The following is a 25,869-nucleotide window of genomic DNA, read 5'->3' as shown; positions in this document are numbered from 1 at the left end:
ACTGAAGGAACGCTAAACTGAACCAGCAGACTGCAGCAACTGTCTCTGCTTTGAATGGAAACAGACTGCAAGCCTCTGAATTTCAGCCAAGCATTCAGGACAATCATCAGGGTGAAAACTTTTCACATTTTTAACACCAGTATTAGCCATTTTTATACAATAGACAATAATAGTTAAGTGACGTGATTAGAAAAAGCACGTGAATGCTATAAGCAAAGGCTTACCATTCATTTGTTGCATGTGTACATTTTATCACTTGCTTTTAATTTAATAGTCCACTGAGAAAGTGAGCTCTCTTTGGTCTTCTTGTTTTGAATTTTATATTTTGACTCTCTTTTTTAAGAAAAAACTGAAAAAGAACTGAAAGGACACTGTAGTTCTTCATACAGCATTTATACGAACTGATTTCACATCACTGAGATAATGAGGTGGCTTTGCTACTGCTGCTCTGATTTAGGTGAATTGAAACGTTTAGTTCCCAGCTATGGAGTGCATCTTCCTTTGTCCTCCAAACACACAAAATATAATCTTCAAGTTACGTTAGAAGGAAATCAAAACAAAACAAAAAATCACGGAAGTAAAACCTTCATCACAAACCAAGATAAGTCTTCTTAACTCTGGTCTTCTCGTGATAGCCATAGTAAAATGGCTACGGAACTTCCATATAAGAATAATTTATAGATGCGTATTAAGATGTGTAAATTTCACATCTGCATGACATGGAATATAATTAGTGAACTCCAAAACAAAATATCTCTCTCAATAAACTCAGGGAATTTCTTCTTTAAGAGTGCAGCACAGAATGCAGAACGAGTATTGGCGAGTATGGCTAGATTAGCCAAAAGCGGATCTGATTTATCTCATCATTTTTGATGACTTCAGTACAGCGCAGCAGTGGATGCGGGTGAGGCAACCCTACACTACTACATAACACAATCATATTAGCATCTGTCCTTCATATAAGACAGACATGGGTTAGATATGCTCTTCTCGAACCAAATAATGATGTTTTCCTCCTCATGGGAAGAATCCCTTCTAGAATCATAAGGAAAGCAGAGTGGGGAGGTGAATCTATGATTACAACACATGACACAGAAACTGCGATGTCTGTCTTGAAAAATATCTACGCTAACTCTACAGCAGCTTTTCAAAGTTTCTTTTATCTGTTGTCAGTATTAGGAGCAATTAAATCCTAGTTTCCAGAGACAGTTTGGCAAGTCTCACTTCTAATCAGCAACAGCTCTGAGTCTCTTCTTCCTATAAGTGTAAACCTTGGAGTTAGGTAAATTAGGGTTTAGGATTTTTTTTCCCTTAAAGCCTTAGCTTGTGGATTAAGAATTAGTTGGCCAAGTTTAGCCCAAAGGGACTCTCAAAAGCTAAAAGTTACTTATTTCCAAAGCTACAGGTTTATAAGGGAACTGCTGACATACTGGTAAATCCACCAATACAAAGGTAACAGTGGGATATGATTGCATTTAGACACGTGCTTCTCTTCTGGCAGGGGAATTGCTTACTGCTGTAGACACTGTTTAACCTACTAATAATCACATGGTAATGACTGTAGATATTGTCTGTCTTTCTAAAAAGCAGATATAAACCCAGAACAGAGTTTCATCTTCTAGCATCAAGAAAAACAAAAGGACAGCTAAACACAAAGAAATAACTAAAGGCAAAGACAATCCCACCAAACTGGTTTTAGTCACACAGTCTCTGGAAGAGGATCCTCACTGCCATAACACAGGTTGCAAGAGACAACCTTTTTTCTACTGAAAAAGCTATGAACAAAACCCAGGAGGAATGCAGCATAGAAGGAAACAGCTGTACATGCACGACATAGTTACATAGTGAGCACAACACACTGCCATTTTTTCCTATTTTGGCAGGGACGTTGCAACATAATCTGTTCTCATGGAGTAGGACAGCAGTGAAGGATAGGAATGCAACATCGGAAAAATCCAGATTGTATCTGACTAACAAATGTGTAAGTATAAGCACCAGTGATTATTAAGAAGCTTGCTTCCCTTCAGCATTTGCAGTAGTGGAACAGCTGTGGTGATTAAAGGACATATGGACAACAAAATCCATACGCAGAGGTAATAAATTTCATAAACTGATAAAACTTGAGAACTGGACAGAGTTTCAGGCTTGGAGCTTGAAGAATGGACTCATCTTGCGGTTTTGTATTGTTTTTTGTTTGTTTGTTTGTTGTTCACAAATGAACCAGACGGTCTCATTGAAATAAACACATAGAGAAGTAACGGGAAGACCATTCCTGCTCTGTCAAGCAGCCCCTCTCTGGTATTATCACAGCAAGCCCCTGGTAATAACCCTGAAGTTCCTATTCCTCATGAGTCTCTTGAAGGAGAGAACAGCAGATCATCCAAGCAATCTCTGATTTCATCTCTGCCACCAGCTGAGCTGGCTTTCTCTTCTTGAAATCTACTCTCTAAGCCTGAGATACCTTAAAGATGTGATGGGATAGCTAATTGAATATGAACGTTTATTTAGCTGATGCAGTGAAGTCTCTACCCAGCAACAGTACCCAGAGACAGAATTTCCTCAAATCTACAATACAGTTCCATCAAAAGTTCATTTAGAACTCATTATTTTCTAACAAAACATATAAAGTTGTTTGGGTTTTTTGAGTGAAAGTTTATATATAAGCATAGTTGTTGTTTTGTTTTAATAAATAGACTTTCGGGTTGTTAATATATCTTTATTAACACACTCAATATAAATTATACATTTTAGCCAAGGCCACAATTCGTTTTATCAAGTGAAAAGTAGTATGTGATTTTCCCAAAACTGTGATGAAATTGCTGGCTATTTGGCTGCAGGTTTCTCATTTTGCTTTACAAAAGAGACATCTGCAATTAGACTTCAGCAGAGAACGAGATTTAAAAATTACATGAACAATGTAACATCTTCTATGCATTAAGATGCTGGAAGAATAATAAATGGTTTTGAAAACCGGAATTTTCACTTATACATGAAAAGCCATCTAAAAAGTGTATTTTAACTCTAAGTAACGGTAACAGTAGTAAATGATACTTTGTGTTTAGCCAAAAAGTATAAAGCCCTGATTTTACCCAGCACTGGATTGACTTTTCCTTTTGCTTAAACATTCTTTTAGAATATATACATAATTTCCATTGTAAAGAGTCATTTAAAAATACATAAACAGATTTGGTTTTAATGAGCTGTTGAGAAATAGTGCATTTATCTTTGAGATGCTTACCATTACGAATCTGAGCGAGACAGTAATCCCTAACATGTATTTAGCAGTTAAACAGAAGTGGAGTTAAGTCTGAGGTAATGGTAAAATTTCCATTTGATTCTCCTAAAGCCCTGAGGAGTTTGTGGAAGCCCGTGCCTGGTCACACCTGTGCTTTTCAGACAGGCCATAAGAGAGTACATGCTGTATTGTGCCCGCTAAGTGAAGTCTAATCTAATGAATCAGCCCACTGTGCAGGCAGGAGCATTTTTCAGAAACACCGAGGACCAAATTGAAAGGTAATTACAATGGATTTCTGAAGAGAAACCATGTTATGAAATACACGAAGACAGTTTAAAATGGATTTTAAAAAAAGCTTAGTTTGCCTAATAGAGTGTAAATACTGGAAAATTTGGAAGAAATGTGAATCATGATTCACCTATCCCACCATTATCTAGCAGTCAGCTGCACTGCACGGCGTTCTGTGGAGCAGAACACTCCCAAAGGAGAAGCTGCCTCTAACTTCCATTATGATGATTTGACATTAAAAACCATGTGATGTTAATAACATTAAGCAGACACCATTATTTATGGGAACACTGTATATCTGCTGCTGATATTTGCAAACCAGCGGAGGTTAAACTACATAGCTGTTCTTCTGCTACCTGTAGCATCTAAGAGAATTTCGGTCTCATCTCCACTCACCACCACACTCCAGAAAATAAATATCCAACCCAATATAGTTAATCTCGGGGAAAAAAATCCACCGTTTTATCTCTTACCAAAAACTAGATTCATTTATAGTTAATAATTATAGCTGAGTTAGAAAAAAGAAATCCTGTTATATTTTTAACTCAAGAGGTTCACTGTTAAAAACTCAACAAAATGAACGTAAACTTGAAAAAAATCTCCATTTTAGTCTTTTCAATAACTTTGTTAGAAATCCAAAGGAGCAAAGAAGAACAGACTGAAGGTTCCAGACACAGAAGAACTACCTTTGCTACGCAGAAAACGAATAATAGTAAAAAAACTAAATACATGGAGTAGTTAAAGTACGGATTTAATGAACCATATGCCCTCAGAGGCAAAAACATACAGTATGTGACAAAACATCAGCGGATGTTCATATTTTAGGAGTTTGCTAACCGCGCTGGGTAGAGGAGATAAAAGAATTTATGCAAGGGTTGGAAAATCTGGACCAAAAGATAGGCCGCCCAGCCTGGCAAGAACATTGAGGCTAGTGAAAAGGTCTGTAAGCACTATGGAGCAGCATATTGCTTACTGAGCTGGCAACAGTATTTTTGGGGAAATGTGCTTAAATAACTGTAGTAGGCTTTGTTTGGTTAGTTTTTTTTTATTTTTCCACAAGTACAAATCATCAGTGAATAAACCCAAGAGACTAACGTACTTTGAGCAAGTGGACGAACTTGACAGAATTTAGCTCGGAGTTTAACCCTGCATTGTAAAAATAAACCTAAACGGCTATAACAGCTATACCGCAAGGTGAGTTTGCCAAGAAGAGAAAGGATGCTCAGAACCAGTATAATTTTCTTTATATTGCAGCTGCGAAGTTCTTCTGCAGGAATGCACATTTTTAACTTTTCAGGGCTAGATGAGACCCCCTCTTGCTGCTACAATCTGGACTCACTAAAATGTTATTGCTCTACTCTTTCTATTCTATTCTACTGAATTATCGTCTGAAGTGATCCGTGGCCAGCTTATATCCACTTATTATTATACCATTAATTATCCTTTAGCTTAAAAAGCTGTTATACCTCCCTGATGGCTGCACTACTGAAGTGTTTTCAGAAAACATTCATATTCTCTTCCAAATTTAATTATGCTTGTGAAACAATCCATGTAGTTGTAAGTTAAATTAGTATGTGCACTCATACTTTTCAGACCCTCTTCTCTGTTTTTGCTGTTGTTACTCTCCCTGATACATGTAAAATCAAGAAGAGTAAAAGAAAAATAATATGAATGGAAGAACATAGAGAGAGAATTGAATGTCAGAATAGGGTGGGGTCCACAACTAGATTCAAAGCCAGATCTGAATAAGTAAAGGATTAGATACAAAGACTGATGTAGAGAGAGCTTTTGTGGGAGTGGGCAATTTAGAGTCATCAAAATTACACCATTAAGCATAAAATGTTAAAGAAGATTGTCTAACTTTCTTACTGTTTGGAAATTTACCCACTCTGAGTGATGTATTAATATCATTGCACAATATATTGGTCAGAGCAAAGTTGAACGCTGAAGACAGAATACAAAAAAAATTCCCGAAGGTGTGACTGCCACAGCGCATGTACTGAACCAAGGATGCTGCAGCCATTCTAGCGTCTGAATCTGCAGGAAGTATGAAACAGAAAGCTGTAATGAAGAGAAAAATACATCAAGACGGTGTGTTTATGGAGTGTTATCTACAACTTCATGCATATCTTTAAAAGTACAGGCTTCTTATTGCTGGCTAAAAATTATTTTTCTTTTTAATCCCAGATCCTTCATCATTGGAGATCTGTGGCTGAGAGTTGTAGCTGCTTCCCTCCTCACGGCTTCGTAAAAATTACAGACGATTTGCTATTCGGTAATACAGTCGAGGCACATACATAAGAGCACCTAGCAGTTTTGGCAAGTACATCCTTACTTTAGTCACTGGAGGCATGTCTGTACTTCAGTCAAAGATATGTATGCATATCATGCATTCATACATAAATTACATGAACCTGCTAGGGTACTACTTATCTGTGTAACACATCATGGAGCTCAGTGTGGGCTACAAAAATTATTCCTCAAACTTGGCAAGTAAGGCAGTTAGGCAGTTTGCCTATACTTAATCTAGCATGCCTATATTTATTCTAGCATATTCATAACTACACTGCTAGCAACATGCAAGTAGTAATGACTAATCTGAAGCTACGTTGGGAAAGGAACGCTGCCACTACCAAGGAGTTAGTGAACTGAAATACTATGTTTCACCTCAGCTTCACTGTTGTCTATAAAAAGATTCTCTCATTCTCCTTATTCCACCTTCTTCCACATACACACATTTTTTCATGCTGCTCCCTGCTGCTGAAGAAAATAAGCTTACTTTCATCTTTACCTCTCAAAGGGCAACTCTCATGTAATATCGCAGGTCTGTAATACACGACTCTCACAGAATGCTGAAAATGGCTGGGTTTGTCACCTGGCCTCTGCTGCCCGCAGCTAGTTGCCTGAATGATCCTTCTTTTCATGTTTTCATAGAATCATAGAATAGTTTGGGTTGGAAGGGATCGTAAAGATCATCTAGTTCCAACCCCCCTGCCATGGGCAGGGACACCTCCCACTAGACCAGGCTGCTCAAAGCCCCATCCAGCCTGGCCTTGAACACTTCCAGGGATGGGGCATCCACAGCTTCCCTGGGCAACCTGTTCCAGTGCCTCACCACCCTCATAGTGAAGAACTTCTTCCTAATATCTAATCTAACTCTCCCCCCTTTCAGTTTAAAACCATCACCCTTTGTCGCAGTTTTCTGAGACGTAAGTTTCTTCTCACTTACTTTGCCATTTGAAAAATAGGGAACCAGCAGTGGAAAAGGTAGATTTCTCTGTGAACTTAGGAGTAGGGACAGGTAGTGGATATTCCTCCTAGCCCTCACAAAAGACAGTAATATTTGTGCCACTAACTTGTGATTTTATCACATCTTAATGTATCTTAGGCTTTATGGAATAACACAGTTCCTGGAGAAAAGTGATTACAAGAGGATCTCAGCTACCACTAAAACAAAATGCACTGAAAAAATCATCATGATATACTGTTGAGTTCTCAAAAACTGAAAGCAAAAGAAAATGAGAAGACTTAAAACCACAGTTTGAACTTCAAAGGCCATTTCACAATGTGCAAGGACTGGGCTCATGATTTTTTAAAACTTGTCGTTTTGTACTACTCCTGTTAATTTTGTTTTATAGGACACTCAGTTACAGGCACAGACTTTTATCATTGGATAATATATTCTCTTAAAGCCTTTACATTCCTGATTTTTGCACCTAAAAATCCTGTGACTTTTCCTTCCTGCCAGCTTCATAAAGATTCTGAGAATCTAGATAATCCCTCTGCCACGCAGGCAGCAAGAATATATTCAGCCTGCAGGATTACCGACTGGTGGATAAACTTCTTTGGTAGCTTCACAACATAAGTAAGAGAGAGCTGAAGCTTCAAACACAATTTATTAGACTTCAGTTTGGCTCCTTTCATTTCCCCCCACTTTTTACATATGCTTTGCTTGAGTAATGACTTGGGTTTTCCTGATTTGTTGCCAAAATGACTCAGAAGAGTGACACGATGTCAGGCTTCAGGTGATGGATGAAGTAGAAATGCAGAAAAAAGATACTAAACAGTAAATACTCTGTTAAAACCCATTAAAATCTGAAAGGTTTCTTGAATATTCACATTCATAGGACAGGTTTTCGATTGATGCATTTCCCATCTCTCTGCGTGCTTGTACATTGTAGGAGTTTGCATGTCAAAGTAAGTAGCATTTGATTATGTTAGTGCTTTTTGATAAATTGGTTAATTATAACACAATCCAATATAACAATGATCGGTTTATGAAAAACAAACTAAGAATTCTCTTAGCATAATTTTTCAAAGTGCAATATGCTTCTCATAATGATAAATAATAATGATGAACCTCTGTGTTTAATTTCTTTATTTATACTAATAATTTGATTCTGGAGAGAAAAAAATTTTGTAAAATTTTAAAGATATTCTGGCTGTGTGAGGAGTAGTAAGTGCATGAAATTTGGCCACATTATGCATATCGTATGTGGATTTTTGCATCATAGTTACAATTATGAAAATAATTTTTAAGACTGATTAAGGTGGCACAGGACAAGAAATGTAACTCAGCATATTTTCCATGAGAAAACAACTTTTTAATGTTTGATTTTGGAACATTATAATTTGATTAAGGTCATTCCTAATTAAAAAAAATAAAAATCAAACCCAATACACTCAGCACATCTTTTTAATGTCCTATAGCAGCACAAAACATTTTATGAATGCCAAAATACAGGAGGATGAGGTAAACACTTTCTGAGAACCATGTCCTGTATCTAAGTAGTACGGTGCGTTGTGGATTATTCCCACAGTAATTTTATTAGTGCAACAGAATTTGAAGTCATCAGTTCACTGACAAGTAAGAAGCAAAATAGCCAAATCTCTGCTTTTTAATGCTTTTTCCTCACCTCAAACAAGAGGAAAAGGGGTAGAGACTGATCATATTCCTATAAACTTTCCATAGAGCTACAACTCGTTCACACCTTGTGTTTTAGGAACCTCGTGAATGACAACGAACGGTATCAAGTGAAAATCTTAATGCTTATTCTCTAGGATCCTGCTTTCTTTGACATCGATGAGAAGTGTAAGCTATCACACTGACCATCGATTTTAAAGAAAGCGGGATACAGAAGGTAAGGCCTGTGTCTGTTTATGTGCATGGTTAAGCTTACAGGGATCTAACTCTTTGAGTGCTTAAACAGACTGGAAATGAGTGAAAACTGCAGAGATCTTTCTTTTAACATAAGAGAGCTTATATCTGTAGAAGCTAAGAGATTTATTTTAAGAAGTTTTTCGCTCATATGACATCCTCCATGGCCCTTGCAGGTTTGACTATTTAGTGCCAATGATATCTTTTCCTGCTACTCCTAAAATATCACTCCCCTCCCCTTTCGAAGCGGGACAGGAGGGAGTCCAGACACATGAGAACAAGTGACAGCTGGTATTTCCTCATAACCAGCCAGACAGTCTCTCAAGATTACAGGTGGCAGAACCCTGCTAGATTGGCTCCACCAGACATCTACCCTGTGCAGTGACTACCTTTTAAAATGTCCTGTTTGAGAACAAAACCTGGCACAACAAAAATTTTAGTTCAATGATTCTGTAACACACTAAACAGAAAGACACAATATTTTGAACTCCTACTTAAACTGAGAGCGAATAAGAACTTTTATTTTTGCTGCTTCACCACAGGAACATCCATAGGACTCGCATGGTCTGAGCATATACATCTTATTCTACTGAATATTGCTAATTTATATGTGAAAAATACATGTGCTATATTCCATCTTGAGGTAGCAGTACTTCCATTTCCAAGTTAACTTATATAATAAAAATCATCTATTTTTCTAAATAGATTCTAAAGATTATGGAACTGCAGGTCTTAGTCAATTTTTATGCCATGAAGCAGCTTTTTGCAATTCAAAAATTCCAAACACCGTGAAATGAAGTTTTTAAGTTGTGAGGCTAAGTCCCAAAGGATCAAATGACAACTGGTGAGATTCTGGAGAAGGGCTTTCTGATCCCTATGCCTTCCCCACCACCTCCCTTTTATGATAAATGAATATGGAGTAAACTGAAAATAGAATTTCCAGAGGCAGACAGTGGGTCCTGACAGTACTGACAAGCCCCAGACAGGCATCACTGACATGGTGAGTTGCGACGAATGCTCAGAGGAAAGGACCTTGTACATGCTTGGAACTCTTGCTGCTGCACTTCGGTAATCTGCAGAGCAACTTTCAAATAACTGGGTTAAACAATAAGGTGTATTGCAGCGCCTTTCTCAGAAGTAGTCAGATTCAAATTCTCATTGGATTTAATTTGGCCTGAGACTTTGGCTTCATGACCGGAAGCGTCAGCATCACATTCGTTCTGGGCTCTTCTCTGCCACGTACATAAGACTCTCCCTTTCTACCCTTTCCAGTGTGAACTGAGGGTACATGGCAGCTACCAAGGTACTCAACAACTCAACATAACAATATCAATTTTCGTATGAGATTACACTCATACCTACGAGTGGAGACTAGACCAAGTTGCTACTTCAGGCTTCTGTATGCCTAGATGTGTGAATCACTAAACAGAATGGGCAAAAAATGGATCTACTGCAATGTTTCATATCCCTTTGCTAGTTCAGGGTGTCAGTGTAATCAGAACTTTAATTAAGTAAGATTTCATGTTTTCTTAAGATTGTGGGTATCTACATGCCTGGTAAAACTTACAAATGACAAAACCAGATTTGAGCTGAAAGTTTTGATTCAAACTGAACTTCAGCTATTGAACGTGAAGATTTGATTCTGTTCAGCTCTGTTGTAAGGATGCCAATGATACCCAGAAAATTTGGAAGATTAATTAAGAATACAATTTCTTTTCAATTATGAATAATGCAAAAGTTTGTTCTTTAATTTTACACCTACTGCAGTTTGCTCATCACTTTATATGACAATGCGTGCATAGCCTTTTTTTTTTTTTAATCTATAATGAATTCCACAAAAGACTATTAATAGTATTAAGAGATAATTCTTCTTAGCAAGATTTGGGTGACATAACTGAACAGATACATGTACTTTCCATGGATAATTAAAATGAAAAGAAAACTTCCTCTTGTGCACGTAAAATGTGATAGAAGAAAGAGCTAACCAAGGTGTTACTGGTAGAAATATAACATTAGTATGCAATTGCACTTTATGGTTTTCTGTTTATCATTTAAAACAGATTTCCAAAATGTTACAGAATTCTTTCAAGCTTGTTGGAATTTTCTTCCATTAGAAGCTGATGAGGATATATCATAGAATCATAGATCATAGAATCTTCATGGTTGGAAAAGACCTTTGACATCATCGAGTCCAACCGTACACACAAAAAAACCCCCTACAATCTCTGTCACTAGAGCATGCCCTGAAGTGCCACATCTAGACATTTCTTAAACACCTCTAGGGATGGTGACTCAACCACCTCTCTGGGAAGGCTGTTCCAGGGCCTGACCACTCTTCTCAGTAAAGTCATTCTTCCTAATATCTAATCTAAACCTCCCCTGCTGCAACTTCAGACCATTTCCTCTGGTCCTGTCATTATTCCCTTGGGAGAAGAGGCCAAACACCCACCTCTCTCCAAACTCCTTTCAGGTAGTTGTAGAAGGCAATGAGGTCTCCCCTCAGCCTCCTCTTCTCCAAGCTAAACGTGCCCAGCTCCCTCAGCCTCTCCTTATATGACCTGGTCTCCAGACCCCTCACCAGCCTGGTAGCTCTCCTCTGGACACGCTCCAGCACTTCAGTGTCCCTCTTGTACAGAGGGGCCCAGAACTGAACACAGTACTCAAGGTGAGGCCTCACCAGTGCCGAGTACAGAGGCACGATCACTGCCCTACTCCTGCTGGCCAAGCTATTCCTGATACAAGCCAGAATGCTGTTGGCCTTCTTGGCCACCTGGGCACACTGCTGGCTCATGTTAAGCTGGCCGTCCACCAGCACCCCCACGTCCTTCTCTGCTGGGCAGCTTTCCAGCCACTCTTCCCCAAGCCTGTAGCGCTGCTTGGGGTTGTTGTGACCGAAATGCAGAACCAGGCACTTGGACTTATTAAACCTCATACAATTGGCCTTGGCCCATCGATCCAGCCTGTCCAGGTCCCTCTGGAGAGTCTTCCTACCCTCAAGCAGATCAACACTCCCACCTAGATTGGTGTTGTCTGCAAACTTACTGAGGGTGCACTCAATCCCCTTACCCAGATCATTGATAAAGCTATTAAACAAAACTAAGTTAAAGATATTAAAAAAACCATATCCTTATGGCTGTTTTAAAAAAGTTGAATCATTGAATCATAGAATGTGTTGGGTTGGAAGGGACCTTTAAAGGTCATCTAGTCCAACTCCCCTGCAGTAAGCAGGGACATCTTCAACTAGATCAGGTTGCTCAAAGCCTCATCAAGCCTGGCCTTGAATGTCTCCAGGGATATGTCTGCAGAAGTTGACTTTACTTTAAGAAACAAACTACAGAGCTATGAGTTTAATACAAATATTGATTGGGGAAAAAAAAAAAGGGCAAATCCACTACTATTGAGTCTTTAGTTAGCACTGTGTAATTCCTTTTTCCACTTGTACTTTTATATTCAATGTTGGTGCTGAAATTGTTCTGAGGACATAATCTAAGGCACACCATATTGGGCCTCAGACTATTTCCATAAAAACAACACATACTTTAAAAGGTACAAATAGCTAAGCTATTTGCTTCAGTTGTTTGTACATGGCAAATGCCTGTACATAAACAAAGCTTATTGTCTCTGAATATTTGTCAACTGGAATGTAACACCATACGTGAGAAAACTTCTAAGGAAGTGGAAGTAACTGAGAAATAAGTGAGTACAGCTGCGTTAACAAACCAAAGCAGAAAAAAGGGGCCATAAAGCAAGGGGGAAAAGAATCAGTAAAATCAGGAAGTAATAAACATACACATTATTTTCTAACTTCCTGCAGAGCTAGCAATATAGGATATACAATATTGGTGATTTATTTTTAATATCTAAAAAAACTTTATTCAGCATTGACTTAAATTTAATTCCTCTCCCTGTCTCAATCTGCTTCAGTATACTGTTACATTTTACATATAACAGCTCTTTTATTGGTACAACCCTTTTCTGCTCACTCTTACACAAAAATCATGGAACTTCAGTAGCACAAAGTAAACCCTGAAAATACAGGAAAAAAATCCTGCTTGGAAAAAACCAAAGTCTTGCCCGGACCTGCTGCATTCCCTATCATATGACTGTTCAATAGCTCACTACTTACTGACAAAAATACTAGCTACAATGGCTCTGATTCACTGTTACGGGAATGGCCAGGGAGACCTGAGGCTGAAAATACCTGAAGAAGCCTTCAGAAAATAAAAAAGACACTCACTCTTCCTACAAAAGAAAAAGCCTTAGGATATTGCATCCAGCTGTTGCGCATCTATTGCAGTGTCGGAGTAGGATGACATAGCTACATTTTTCTTGTGGGATGATTGCATTTCAGACACTTACTGCTTCTGCACGGCTTTTTTTTTATCATTATTCAAAAGTGTAAAACCTTGTTCTAATTATGAAATAGCCTTATAGTGACTGATGATGAGTAACAACTAAAACACCAACAACGACGTTTCTCTCTCTAATTGCAACTCATTTCTAATTGCAAAACCTGCAGTAAGTGAATAACAATACTTTAATGCATGACTGGGTGTAAGTAATCATTCTGGAAACACACAGACTACATTTCTCTCTAGCAGAAGAATATTATTCAAACTATTGGTGGAAGCACTGCTCAAGGTCTGGTTGAAACAGTTTCTCCACTGAAGTCAGGCAAAGGCCCATGAATGTCATTTGAGCCAGGATTTCATCCCAAAGCCTTTAAATAATTACTAACTGGCTGTTTCAAAAACACAGTCAATGTGTATTTGTCTGAGGTCTACAAACTTGATGAAACTTATTTCTGTTCTTGTTTTATAACATGCTGATTCCTACCTGTGAAAAAGCAAGGCAGTTAGGAATGGGTGTGATTTGGGGCATCCCATATATTTGTTTCACGGGCACAAGTGAAGGTAAAGAAGGAAGAGCTGTGCTATGCCTAACTCTGTGCCTTTGGAGGATGCTTCAACACATGAAGGTCATTCCCCTGGGACCAGACATTCTTGTATAGCATACAGCAAAGCTTTATCACACAGCACATTTGATCAAACACACCACTTGTTGTGAATGCTATAGAAACCAGTCTAACTCTCCTAAACATGCCCCAGCACGTTATTCTTTCCCAGATTCAGTACTGCCAATAATATCAGCCTTGTGTTGCAAATTCCAGATCCCAGAGACATGGCATCTGCTATTACTGTTTTCATAGGTAATTGTCTAAGTCCCAACACCAGAATGTTAAGGATGTTATTTCGTTCTAGAAATCTGTGTGCTAGTGCTGTAGTAAAGCTGATTCCACTTGGCGGTTTGTTTTTAATGCATGTGCTAATGTGCATAAAAAGAGCTGTTAAGAAAGCTACAAAAGATTAATGAATGAAACCCTCATTTTTGAGGGCATGTATTATGATGTTCCGCTATTTTAAATCTGCAAAAAGAAAAACAAAGTTATTTTTGCCTTTTAAAAGAATGGATTTTTCAAATGTTGCATATACTTATATATCTTGGAAAAGACAAAGGGGAATTCATGCCCCTGAACATGTTTTTCTTTAGTAAGTAAATATTCTACAAAGGAGATCTGCAGAATTTTCAGTATTTGTCCTCAGTGAAACTGTTCCATAAAATCCTTCTTGGTATTTGAATAAACTATGTATTTTATAGTGGCTTCTTCACAGCAAAGGAATTGAGATTATTTTTTTTTCCCCTATCAAATACATAAACTTAACGAGCAAGCTTTTTAAAGACAATATCATCTGCCATTCAGCTTACACAATCCAAAGGACTTTGGCTGCTCTGTTTCACCTCAGCGCTCATGTGCTGCTGCTTCAGCAGCATTTGAAAATGAAAAGAAGCAATGTGCAAAAATCCTTGAAGGGACTCACCATCTTTTTCAAGACCAAAGTAAAGGCAGAGCTAGCAACATACAACTAGAAAATGTTTTTCTCCTGCGTCTGTTTTTGCAGCTAAGAGTAACCACTTCCGCGAACTAAGCTGAAAAAAACCTAGAAAATGCAGAACGTACATGACGCCATTTCAAGGAAGCCCTTGGATAGAAATTGCTTTTAGTTCTGTCAATGTCAGTGGAAAATGCCAAAATGCCAAAATACACATCACAGTTGTGCATGACTGTACTAACCAAAAAAGCAGTATGGGCCAAGCTGACTTACAAGAGCTGCATTGCTTGTGTAAAAACTGGAATTCATCCTTTGGGCTAGGTGCCATTCTATGTCATTGATGCAAACCTGGAGGTCAGCAGAAGCACTATGAATTTACAATGGCATGACTGAAGACAGAATCTTTCCTCTAGCACTTAAGTTTTATGCAGCATAAAATATGTATGGATGCTTGACAACTTTTCCTTTCATTATATACAAAAGTGACTCTCTCTTCTCTCTAAAATAACACTGTCAAACCAAGAGGGACTGCCAGAAACCTGTCACAGATAATAATCTATTTGCCCAGGTTCCTGAATAGCAATGAAAAAGAAGATATTGAGTGTCAGCTCCTGGCACATAAATTAAAGTTCCATGGGTGTAATTAGGTCGTGTTTCCCCCCTCAAAAAAATCATGTTTAATATTACAATGACTTTTAATTATTTTTCTGTAAGTAATTGGCTAGAGGTATTGCGGGACGCCTACCCAAGGATTAGTGATAAATAAGATTAAAAGTTCAAAATAGAAAAATTCCTTGCAAACTCAAAGGAGTTTCAAGGACGTTTGTACTAGAAAGAGTATTCCTGGTTCAAGTGCTGCAAATGCCCACTTTAAAAGTAAAGAAAATCTCCCGTTTTTCCTTGCGTTTGGAGAAGATGAAGAGGTGAAAAGATAGCACTGGCAATTTTAATTTTCATAGTTGATAGCTTCATCCCACAGTCATTCTGCACAGCATTATGTGGCCCACTGCTTGAAGATTCTGTGCCCTTTTTAGCAAACACTATTACATAGTACATGTAAGCAACAATAATGCACAAAGGGAGGTTCAAGATTTGCAGTGCTCATGGCTGGTCCCTACAGTAACCTGTTTGTGTCCGCACTATACAGCACGTGGAGGCATCTCTGGATCAATACACACTCTCTGGGGGTTCATCTTGTTATCTTGTTGACCCACATGCCCACACTGTGTAAGCCACGTGCAACAATAACTTGTTTCATGCCTGTCATATGGATATTGTTACATGACCATAGCTTCAGCAACCTTGTCACAAGAGTTTGGCTCTCATCCTGACCCCACACGTCCTTCTTTGGGTCTGAGACACATTGGTAATGTTATGATTTAAGAATGGATATCTCTTCACAAAGTGATGAGTAGTAAGAGGGTTGCCGTGTGAGAGTTGCACTTTTTAGACAATGAAAGCCAGAATATGCTGTGTGCACCTAAGTGTCAGGGGCATGACAGTCTGTAAGGGGACAAACCCTTGCGGAAAAGTGCTGTAGGACAAGCCAGGCTGACAGAGTAAGAGCCGATATTTTGTCCGTACTGTCTACTGTAATCATCTCTGGACCAGTCTAACCACTGAACTATTCCTGGATCTCAGTGATGATGGTGAGGAAATTATCGATCCCAATGAAAGATGATATCCTAGGAGTGATACAGCCTGTTTCCAGAGGGGACAGTCAGAGCAGCGGGACCTTGGGCTGAAATAAGGAGTGATCTGAGAGTGTAGACTCACCTACTGTCTGCCCTGACTCTCCTGAACCCATTCAAATAGTTCTACTGTATTAACCAAATGACGAAGCTCTGCGATCTTCCTGCATGTCTTAGTTGGCAAATCAGCTGTGTAAACTCTCTGACTGATATAGACTATATGCACATGGTACATATACGTATGTACAGTGGCTATAACTTCTACTATCAAATAAAAAGTGTGTCCATTCTTTTTACTCTCTACTACTCCACTTGCTCATAGCCATTTACAAAATATCATAGCTGCCACACTAAATAGGCGGTAGAATATCTTTAAGTTATTAAATTATCAATTTAATAACTTAATACGCTGGATAATCATACGCTGGATTATCACAAGGTGTACTCAGCCACGTATCTTCTCTCTGAAATAGCAGTGAAGTAAAAAAACAGACTTCAAATAGTTTTCCTACATTTTCTCACTAGTTTCCAGTAAAAATTAAATCTGCTACAAGGTGAACTAAAGAGCTAACATAGCATAAGGTGCAAACATATTTGAAGGGTACATCTCATCCTGTCATTAACAAAAAAGTGGTCTTTTACAAAATTAAGAAGTTTAAGCCAATAGTGCTGGATGGTATTTATGTTGGTGCTTACAGTATCAGCTGACATTATTGTGATGTTACTGTCTGTCATCTATGTTCAGCATGGGTGCATGAGACCCGGAAACGGGCTTTCTCAAAGAGTCACTTTTATGGAAGAGGAGGCAGAGATGGCAAACTAGTGAACTGGGGGAAAGGACATAATATTTCTGATATCCAGTCTTTCAGATATTAGAAAACATTTCCTCCATCTCCCTTTATATAATATGAATACTCAATGGTATCCTGAGAATACTGCTGTCAGGTTGTGCATAAACACAACAAATACAACCACCGATCCTGTCTCTACTGTATCCTTTTGTTTATTTCTTTATTACTACTCTAAAGGAAAAATAATAATGGAAAAGCCACATTCACCTCAATCAGCACACGTAAGTCCTGTAGACCGTAAAACACAAACAAAAGTATATTTTGCCATGACCCTTCCAACATTAACTTCTTACTGATCCAAAAGGTAATGGTGATTTTAACTAAGCATCCTTGGCTTGCTAAACTAATCTTCAGAGAGGTGTCTCTTCATGCTGTTTTGTAATCAACAAAAATATGCAGAGGGCCCACTTAAGTAAAAACCTATGTTCTTCTGGTAACTGCGAAATATTGGGCACCCCTGCAGCAGTCAGTGCTAAAGGGCTTATCTTTCACCCATCAAAATTGAAAGCAAACTTTTCACTGACTTGACTAGATTCTGCTTCCCGTCAATCTCGTTGAATTAAAAAACAACTAAACTGTAAATTTCCAACTAGTTCTGTCCACCTCTACTCACATAATTTGCGTTCCTTTTAGTAGAAAGTCAAAATTACCATTTAACTATTGACTATTGCACTTTTTTCCTGAATGAAATTCAGTGCAACACAGGGACTTCTCAAACAGTAGTTTAAAAAGCCTTGTTTTGTATTTCAGTGCTAAAATAACTCCGTTCTACAGCCCTGAGGGAAATGAGGCCGAAACAAGTAAACTGAACTTCAGCCTCCTGTATAAATTTAGAAATCCTGTCAGTGAGGACAGCTTGCTTTCTTGATTCTCAGGTTCTTCCACGCTTGCAAGGCACCAGTGCAACCAACGGAGTTATCTTACTCTCAGTGAAGTATCTGATAATGGTACCACCTATGTTTTAGAATGCACAGCTTGTGCTTTGTAGGCAACTCTCCAGTGAAAATCAGCGACTGATGAAGCAGAATTCACAAAAACCTGAACTAAACTCATCAGTTTTCTTAGATTAAAAAGTCTGCAATCAAGAACTCTATTTCTTGCTCTGAGTGGTTTGAGAGCCGCCTGTACCGAGATGCAAAACCAGACTACAAGAAAAACACGCAGAAAAAAGAATAACAACTACTACAAGCATGTCTGTTTCTCAGTTCTGTGGAATTCCAAAACACAAATGCCTGTTCATGTAGCTGCATTCACTGCTTAAAGTCATTAGCCAAAAATAAACATACATACAGAAGCAGAGAGACAAACCTGGCTATCTGAGAAGAAAATATTTCTCTAATATTCAGGCTCTTCTGATGCTAAGTCATCATGCTGTCTTTTGTGGACAGAATTCATGTCTCTCATGTCAATCACGCTGACAAGTGCCTCACGGGCATCTGCCTCCACTTACTAACATTCAGTGTATAACCTAGTATCAGTAATATGGAAAAGACCTGGTGGGAAATGTTATCTTCCCACCAGAAGCGCACTTTTGCTCTGTCTACACACATTCCCTATTTAAACCTTCATTTAGCAACAGAGGCAAAAATACTTCTCGATTCCCACGTAAAACGCCCCTGGGAATTGTCATGGGAAGAGTACCACTTTAGATCTGTCAGACAGAGACATTTTATTACCTGAAGGATGTTATCTTAACCCGAGGTCTAAAATATAAATGAACTGCGATTCAGATGACTTGAGATGTAGCAGAAAGACAGAAGGGTGGAAAGCTTCCCCGAGAGATTCCACGGGGAAAAGTCTGATTTATTTAATACGGATAAATATGACAAAAAGGTATTCATATCCCAAGCTTTAATAAGTTTATGGTTGACAGGAGGAACTGAAGAGAGCCTTGAGCAGCAGCTAATAAACAGAGCAGGATGTTAACTAGGAGAGTTGGAAGAGGAAAAAAGGTGCTCCAAGCAGATGAATTCAATGTAGTGGCAGAAGATTTCAGACATGGAAAACCTCTCTGTTAAGATATTATGGGCCAAGGGAGATTATTTCCTTTTTCAGTGACTTATCATTTTTATTGTGGGGTAAAATCCAAGGGATCTTCATAGAGCCTCTAGTATTTAAGTTGAGCAGAGAATGTTTAGATATGAAAGGTCAGAGCTGTCTATGAAAAGACAACAAGCGGGAAAGTAAACAGAGGATAAATCAAGAGATTATTTTAGAATCTGCCGCCGTGAAAACTTTGCCTTTTCTCAAGAGGCAGAGAAGTTCATTTCTATATTGAAACAGGGATTCAGGGTTTGCTATTAAAAACATCGGAAAGCCATTAGATGATTCCTTCAGGAGAGTTATTTTGAATGTTAGTATTGTTTCTTCAAGCAAAGCAACAGTCTTCATGTTTTTTAATGGGTTACCAATTTTTCCCCACATTGAAAGCTTCAGAAAAGTTTGGGTTTGTTAGGAAGGATTTTGGGTTAAGTTCATCAAGGAGATAGATATAACTAAGTGGAAGAAAAGGAGGCAATTGTGACGCGGTTTGTGGCTTAACCCTGAACTGAACAGCATTTGCATGGTAAAAATTTCATAACAGTTTTTCTGACAGACATGTGGGAGTATGACATTTTCCAGCTGTTGATTTCTTCTGTGATCCAGAAAGAAGACATTAGCTTGCAAAGCTCATATACAAACACAACTTCATCAACAATTTATTCTCCTAATTGCAAGACCACAAATTTTGAGTGTGTTCTTAGGGTAAAGAGGTAGCATATACGAAAATTAAATGACTTTTAAAACTGTAGCAGAATATCAGAATTCTTCGGTATGCAAAACTACATTGGAAATCTGCTTTTAAAAAGTTTTTAAAGAAAGCAAGAACCCCTCTGTCTTCCATCTTCTCAGCCTTGCATTGCTACCATCAATCCCTTGGGTAAACCCAGGAATTTCCAGGAAGTCTGCCTGAATCCCAGGCCATGATGCCAAAAGCAGAATTTAGTCCAAAAACAGATGGAGCAGTAAAGATAAATCTCTTGAATGCTTTCTGAGATTCCTATTATTAATCCCTATGCTGGACATACACAAGTGTGAAGATATTAATCATAGTTTACTCTGCAGAGAAAAAGTCAATAGGATGTTTAACTCTTGATTTATACACAAGCTTTAAGAATTTCACCTGTGTAATTCTGCACAGTCGGTAGCTTATTTCTTCTAATTAAATCTTTATTTCAGCTCTCAGTAGGCCTGATTTTCCTCTTACTAACAGCAAGTTTATTAATATAACTCTCATCAATCAAATGGTGGTAGTGTCTAAATAAGATTAATGTAAGAAAAAGCAAAATCAAGGCCATTGACTTTGTATGAGAGTTTTGCCAGTTTGTTCACAGCTAAATGGTGCTTACTGGAGGACACATAACAGAATGCTGGGCAGGGCAGGGAAGGAATTCTTTATTGTTTAGGGACCTGTTTTGAAGGAACAACTGGAAAGATGATGAAAAAAGGAAAAAAATTTGCTCGGTAAGCAAAATCAGGCGGTAGGTATAACCACAAGGACTAATCATCTTTGTCCCTTTCACATGTACTACAAACTGAAAGCTAAACTGCATATTAACATAAGATAATCTGTTACACTCAAAATTGTGTTATGGGCAAAAGAGTGTACACCTTATTGACATAGTAAAAAATTTATTACTGTTTTTTACCAGCTCTTTTTTGGCTCTACCATTCACCAAGCTGAAGCCCAGAACAGGTCAGGGACTAGTAGTTTGGCCATCAGCAAGCCACAGCCAGGTCAATAAGAACCTGAGATTCTCCTTTGCCAGGTCAGCACAAAGTTTGCTGCCTTTTACTAGTAACGCAAAAATCGTACGTACTGGACTACAATATATGTAACCATCCCTGATTCTTTTCAGCACATATAAAATAAATACAAAATTTTCAAAATACAGACACATTTCAATGCTTTAATCAGATGTGTAGAGATGAGGCAGAGGTTTGAAAGTGACTGAAGGCATGAAAGGAGCAGCAAGATAAACATTATCTAACATCATCAAAGAAGGAAATAAAATGCATTTTTGCAAAACATGAAGTGATCTACAGAAAGTTATCTAGGAACTGCTAATGGTAACATCAACTACCTCTGATTTTTTAAAAGTCGCAACAATAGAATGAAAGAGGGAATTAAGGCATGACAGACAGTAGGAATGGCTCATACTTAGGCTGAACATAATTTTGAACTCCCAACAACAAGTGAAGAAGCTTCAGATATACAAAAACATTTTAATAATTAAAAAAAATTATCTTTATTTTAAACATTCCAAGAATAAAGTACTAGGATGACTTATCGTTCCAATAAAGATGAAGAGGATTGATCGAAAAACTGAAAGAACTTCAAGGTGATTTGAATATAGTGAAATCTCCCGTGGGCGGGACATGCAGTTAAAGAAATGAAGGACCAGTTAAGTGCCTTTTGGAACACCAAAGGTTAACATTGAATAAGACCTAAGAGCTCCTACTGTGATCTGCTAACGCTGTGAAAAAATTATCCCTGACGAAAACAGAACAGACAACTGACGAGAGCAGGGAAGGATCTCTGGGAGACAAAGACAACTGCTAAGAACAGACCGCCTGATGGCGGCTCTCCATTTCTGTGATTTTAAATGCAAAGCAATGTCTGCTTCATGATTCCCATGAATTGCCTACTATTGATCCAAATGTTTTTACACAGCACGCTATGTAAACCTCTCATAGTGCCTGTATTTACACCGAAGTTAAACTTTTTGCATTCATGCTTTCTATTTGACGGCCTTAGAGTATTGTATCTCTTCATTCACTATATAAATTGTAGAACTGATTGGCATAAAAAACAATGTACAAGACTATTTCTGGTTTCTCATATTAGTAGTAGCTCTCACTCTTCTTAAACAATCAATTGGCTGCTTGCTCATTATTTGATATTCTTGCCTCTAAACCTTCCAGCTGGCTACAAAACTTTTTACAATCATCTCCTGCAAACTATTCACCTTACTGACTCTATAAGTGAGTAGTAAACACAGGTCTGTATACTATATGGGACTAGAAGTGCAGCTCATCTAACTATACCTTCTATGCATCATTTCATTTTTATTTTTGTGAAGTGTCATCTAAAATATTTAAAACTGCAGCTGCCTTTCTCTCTTTAAACAACATGCTCAAGTGAATCAGGTACGAAAGTACCATCAAGTCGACAAGAAAATCTTTTTCATGTGCTGTCTGATCCCTTCCAGGCATCGCAAAGCACTTCATAAAGTAGTTCAATAAGGAGGTCTGCAGTGCCCAGCTGCCAGTGAGAACGGTGGGAATTTAACTGTAATTGATAGATTGGAAGGCCGGGCTCTCCTGTTTATCTGAACTCCACTCAGGCGAAGTTAGAGATTCCTGAGTCAGTGCACGCAGCTTTAAGATGTTTAAGGAATATTATGACCCTGAAAATCAGACAAACCAGAACTCTGTTCCACACCAGCATCTTTAGTGCAGAGATGTGCAGGAACAAACTCTGTCACCTGCACATGGGCAATACCGGTCTTTCACGTAATTCCTGCCAGTCACTTCAACTACTATTTCTGTAGCCAGCATTAGACTATGCCCCAGAATGAACTGCTGATGTCCCCGTGTTAACTTGGAAAGCTGACATTAAAAGCTGCTAATGAAAGTAAATTAGTAAATTATGAGAGGCGCATAGAATAAAGACTAAAAGACTTTAGTTTCCTCCAGTGAAAATACGCCATTACAGGTGACAGATGTAAGTACAGCAAAGCTATGAAATACAAAACACACCTGTGTTAGGCCACGGTTTTAGTTAGCCTCATTCTTTGTGATAACCATGAGGTGTTCCTCCCAGTAGACAGAAGTCTAATTATTCATACCCTACACAGGTGGTTACATAGAAAGCCGCACACTTGACTACAGAAAATTCTGCTTTGCCAGTTGTAAGTAAAAAGAAACAGTGGAAAAATGTGTGCATCTTGCGTTTGTGGCAAATTGGTGAAATTTTTATTTCTCATAATATTTGGTTAATCAGCCCTGAAATTTTCCTTGGACCAAAAAGGTACAAGGAAGCTCATGAACAAGTATCATGGGTAGCCACTTCTTTCTGTAAACTGGGATTTGTGGTAGGCAGAGCTAAGGAGGAAAGAATGAGAGTGATAATTCCATGTGTTTCCTGTTTATGATGCACTAGCACCATGCACTAGCACCTTAACAGAACATTCTTGTTCAAGACCATACTGTATTACCAGAACATTACTTGTGTGTATTTATATTACAAAGGCAATGCAATGCTAACTTGTAATCTATGGTATTGATGTTTTGTGCTAAAAAAATTTTTAATGATGGAAAGAGATACAATGTATTTTTCATTAAAACATTTTCATTTTACATAACAGGAAAATTCTGATTTTTAGTTATTATTATTCATATTTTGTTCAGTCCTATCTTTAAAATAATTAATTTCATTTCATGCTTAGCTCTATTTCATTAATGGTGTGAAAAGAGAAAACTAGCAAAAATGTTCACTTGCCAAATGAAATGTTACTTTCCTATTTGATGTATGTTTTCTCATTAAAAAGGGCTTTTTTTTTTTCCTTTTTTTTTTAAATTTCCTGAAGTTCCTGTTTATATGACTACATGGACAATATATTTTCAAATAGAAATCAAATAGAAGACTAGACATAAAACCCACAATCAATTCATTCAGAGCTATACCAGTATATAAATCCTGTTGATGAAGACTGAAATACCTCCACCATGAAATTAAGAAAAAATAGTAACCACAGATCATTTCAGGCCAAAAGAGTCCTCTCCTTTTTTTTTGGCTAAGAAACCACACAACCACTGACTCACTGACCACCTACCCAAATGGTAACACCTACTTAAAAGAGAACAATGGACGAAGAAGACAGTCTGAGTACTAATTTACATAGGAAGTGAAGAAACCTTGACCAATCAGTGAAGAGAATAACAATGAATACGTATTAATTAATAGAATATGTAATAATCGGTGTATAAAAAGGGAAATTTTTGAAAATAAGGTGTGCTCCCTTGGAACAAGCACCCCATTTCTGTGCATTAATGGAATAAATTTGGAAATACCTCTGCTATGTGCGTTATTGGCTTGCACACTGGGTAAAGAACCCAGATTTGGGACAACACCCTCCCCTTCTGAAACCAAATATTTTTGCAGAGAAGACTGCAAGACAGATTGAAGAAAGAAAAAAAGAAGTGATGCTGCCTCACAGATAAGGAATGATATGTTTTCTGGGTTTAATGACAGAATATTTGTGTCTTCTTTTTTAATCTAACAACTATTTCAATATTCTTCTACCTCTTCCTCAATTAAACACACAATAAAGAATTTAATAGAGTTGCAATTTAAATTTCAATTTTTGTAAAACAGTTGTTCTCATTTTTAGGTCCATGATGCTTTTAAACAACACCAACAAAAATGATACCAATTTAAAAAAAACCACTTACCTGATGAGATGTCTATTCGGTTCTTCTTCACTAGGGTGACATTGATATGGACGCTGACTTTGCCCTCATTTATGTCAATCTCAACATTTCCCAGGTCATCTGCAAAGTTGCTGAAGACAAGAAGTCCACTGGGGTTCCACGTTCGGAAAAGGAAACTGACTGAAAACAGATCCTGGCTTGGACGACCAGGAACCTCAAGGTAACTGGTGGCATTGAAAAAGACAGGCACTGTATGTGGCTCCACACAAGAAAAACTTAAATTTCCCTAAGTAAAACACAAAGAAAGCAAAAGCATAAACAAATGGGAAGATTCCATTAAATTCATAACTATCTCTAAAAAGTGTTCTAGGTTTCATTTAACCTAGAGACTACTGTGATCAATGCAAGTTGCATACAAAAATGTGTAATTGATATTATCACTATTGTTACTATTACAATGTTGTTGCTGATGCTTCTGTTTTGCCTAGAAGTGGCTCCATTGTATTTTTTACTTTACATACACACAATAAGAGGCAGTCTTTGCCCTGAAGAGTTATCATCTAACTAAGATAAAGCTTAGACAGAAGCATTAATATTCCCAGTTCAAAGATGAAGAAATGAATCACAGAGAAAACTGGGATTGTTCGTGGTCACCAAAGAAGCCTATAATGGAGCAGTAATTCATCCTTTTATAAAAATGAAATACAGCTTTTCAAATACCCTTATATCAATGTGTCAATCAATACAATATATGAGGTTGTGAAAGAAGGATGTGTAACACCTCATGAAGAGCTAAGCCTCTCTGTTAAGTTTTCTGACAAATAATACTAAATAAGCTAATCTTTCATTTCATGAACCAGAAAGATTTGGAGTAGGTGATCATGAACAATGCCTAATATTTGTAGTCAATAATTTTCTCTGTAAAAGAATATGCAGTTTCACACTGTAAAACTTTACTCTTTGGGAAATTGACAAAAAATCTAGTCAACTTTTTATTGATTTCCAAGGCTTTAAAATGTATCTGTAAACAAGACTAGAATTAGGGACATGATTTTTTCACTCTGGTTCTCGTGTCATTTCTCATGAAAGACCACAATGGTAGAATATATTACCATTTTTTTTTCCTTAGAAATCATAAATAATTTGTAGCAATCTCTGTCCAGAATTGACTTTTTAATGCATGAATGCAAATATAGCAGGAAAACTTTCTCTGCTGAAGAATTCCTCTAACATGTGGCAAAGTGGATCCTGTTCTATGGTTAGGTTTTCTTTCTGATCC

At 37.8% G+C, this 25,869-nt stretch overlaps 1 protein-coding gene across 1 annotated transcript in view; it reads right to left on the bottom strand.

The window, feature by feature from the left end:
• The window catches only part of CNTNAP2 (contactin associated protein 2), a 1,163,712-nt gene that overhangs the window by 582,190 nt on the left and 555,653 nt on the right, over nt 1–25,869 (bottom strand). Inside the window, exon 8 of the mRNA XM_063325644.1 lies at nt 24,612–24,876. Coding sequence (XP_063181714.1) covers nt 24,612–24,876 — 265 coding nt within the window. The remainder of the gene's footprint in view (nt 1–24,611; nt 24,877–25,869) is intronic.

This window comes from Chroicocephalus ridibundus, chromosome 2 (genome assembly GCF_963924245.1).
Source record: "Chroicocephalus ridibundus chromosome 2, bChrRid1.1, whole genome shotgun sequence".
Taxonomy (NCBI): Eukaryota; Metazoa; Chordata; class Aves; order Charadriiformes; family Laridae; genus Chroicocephalus; species Chroicocephalus ridibundus.
This window is presented reverse-complemented; position numbering and strand designations above follow the sequence as displayed.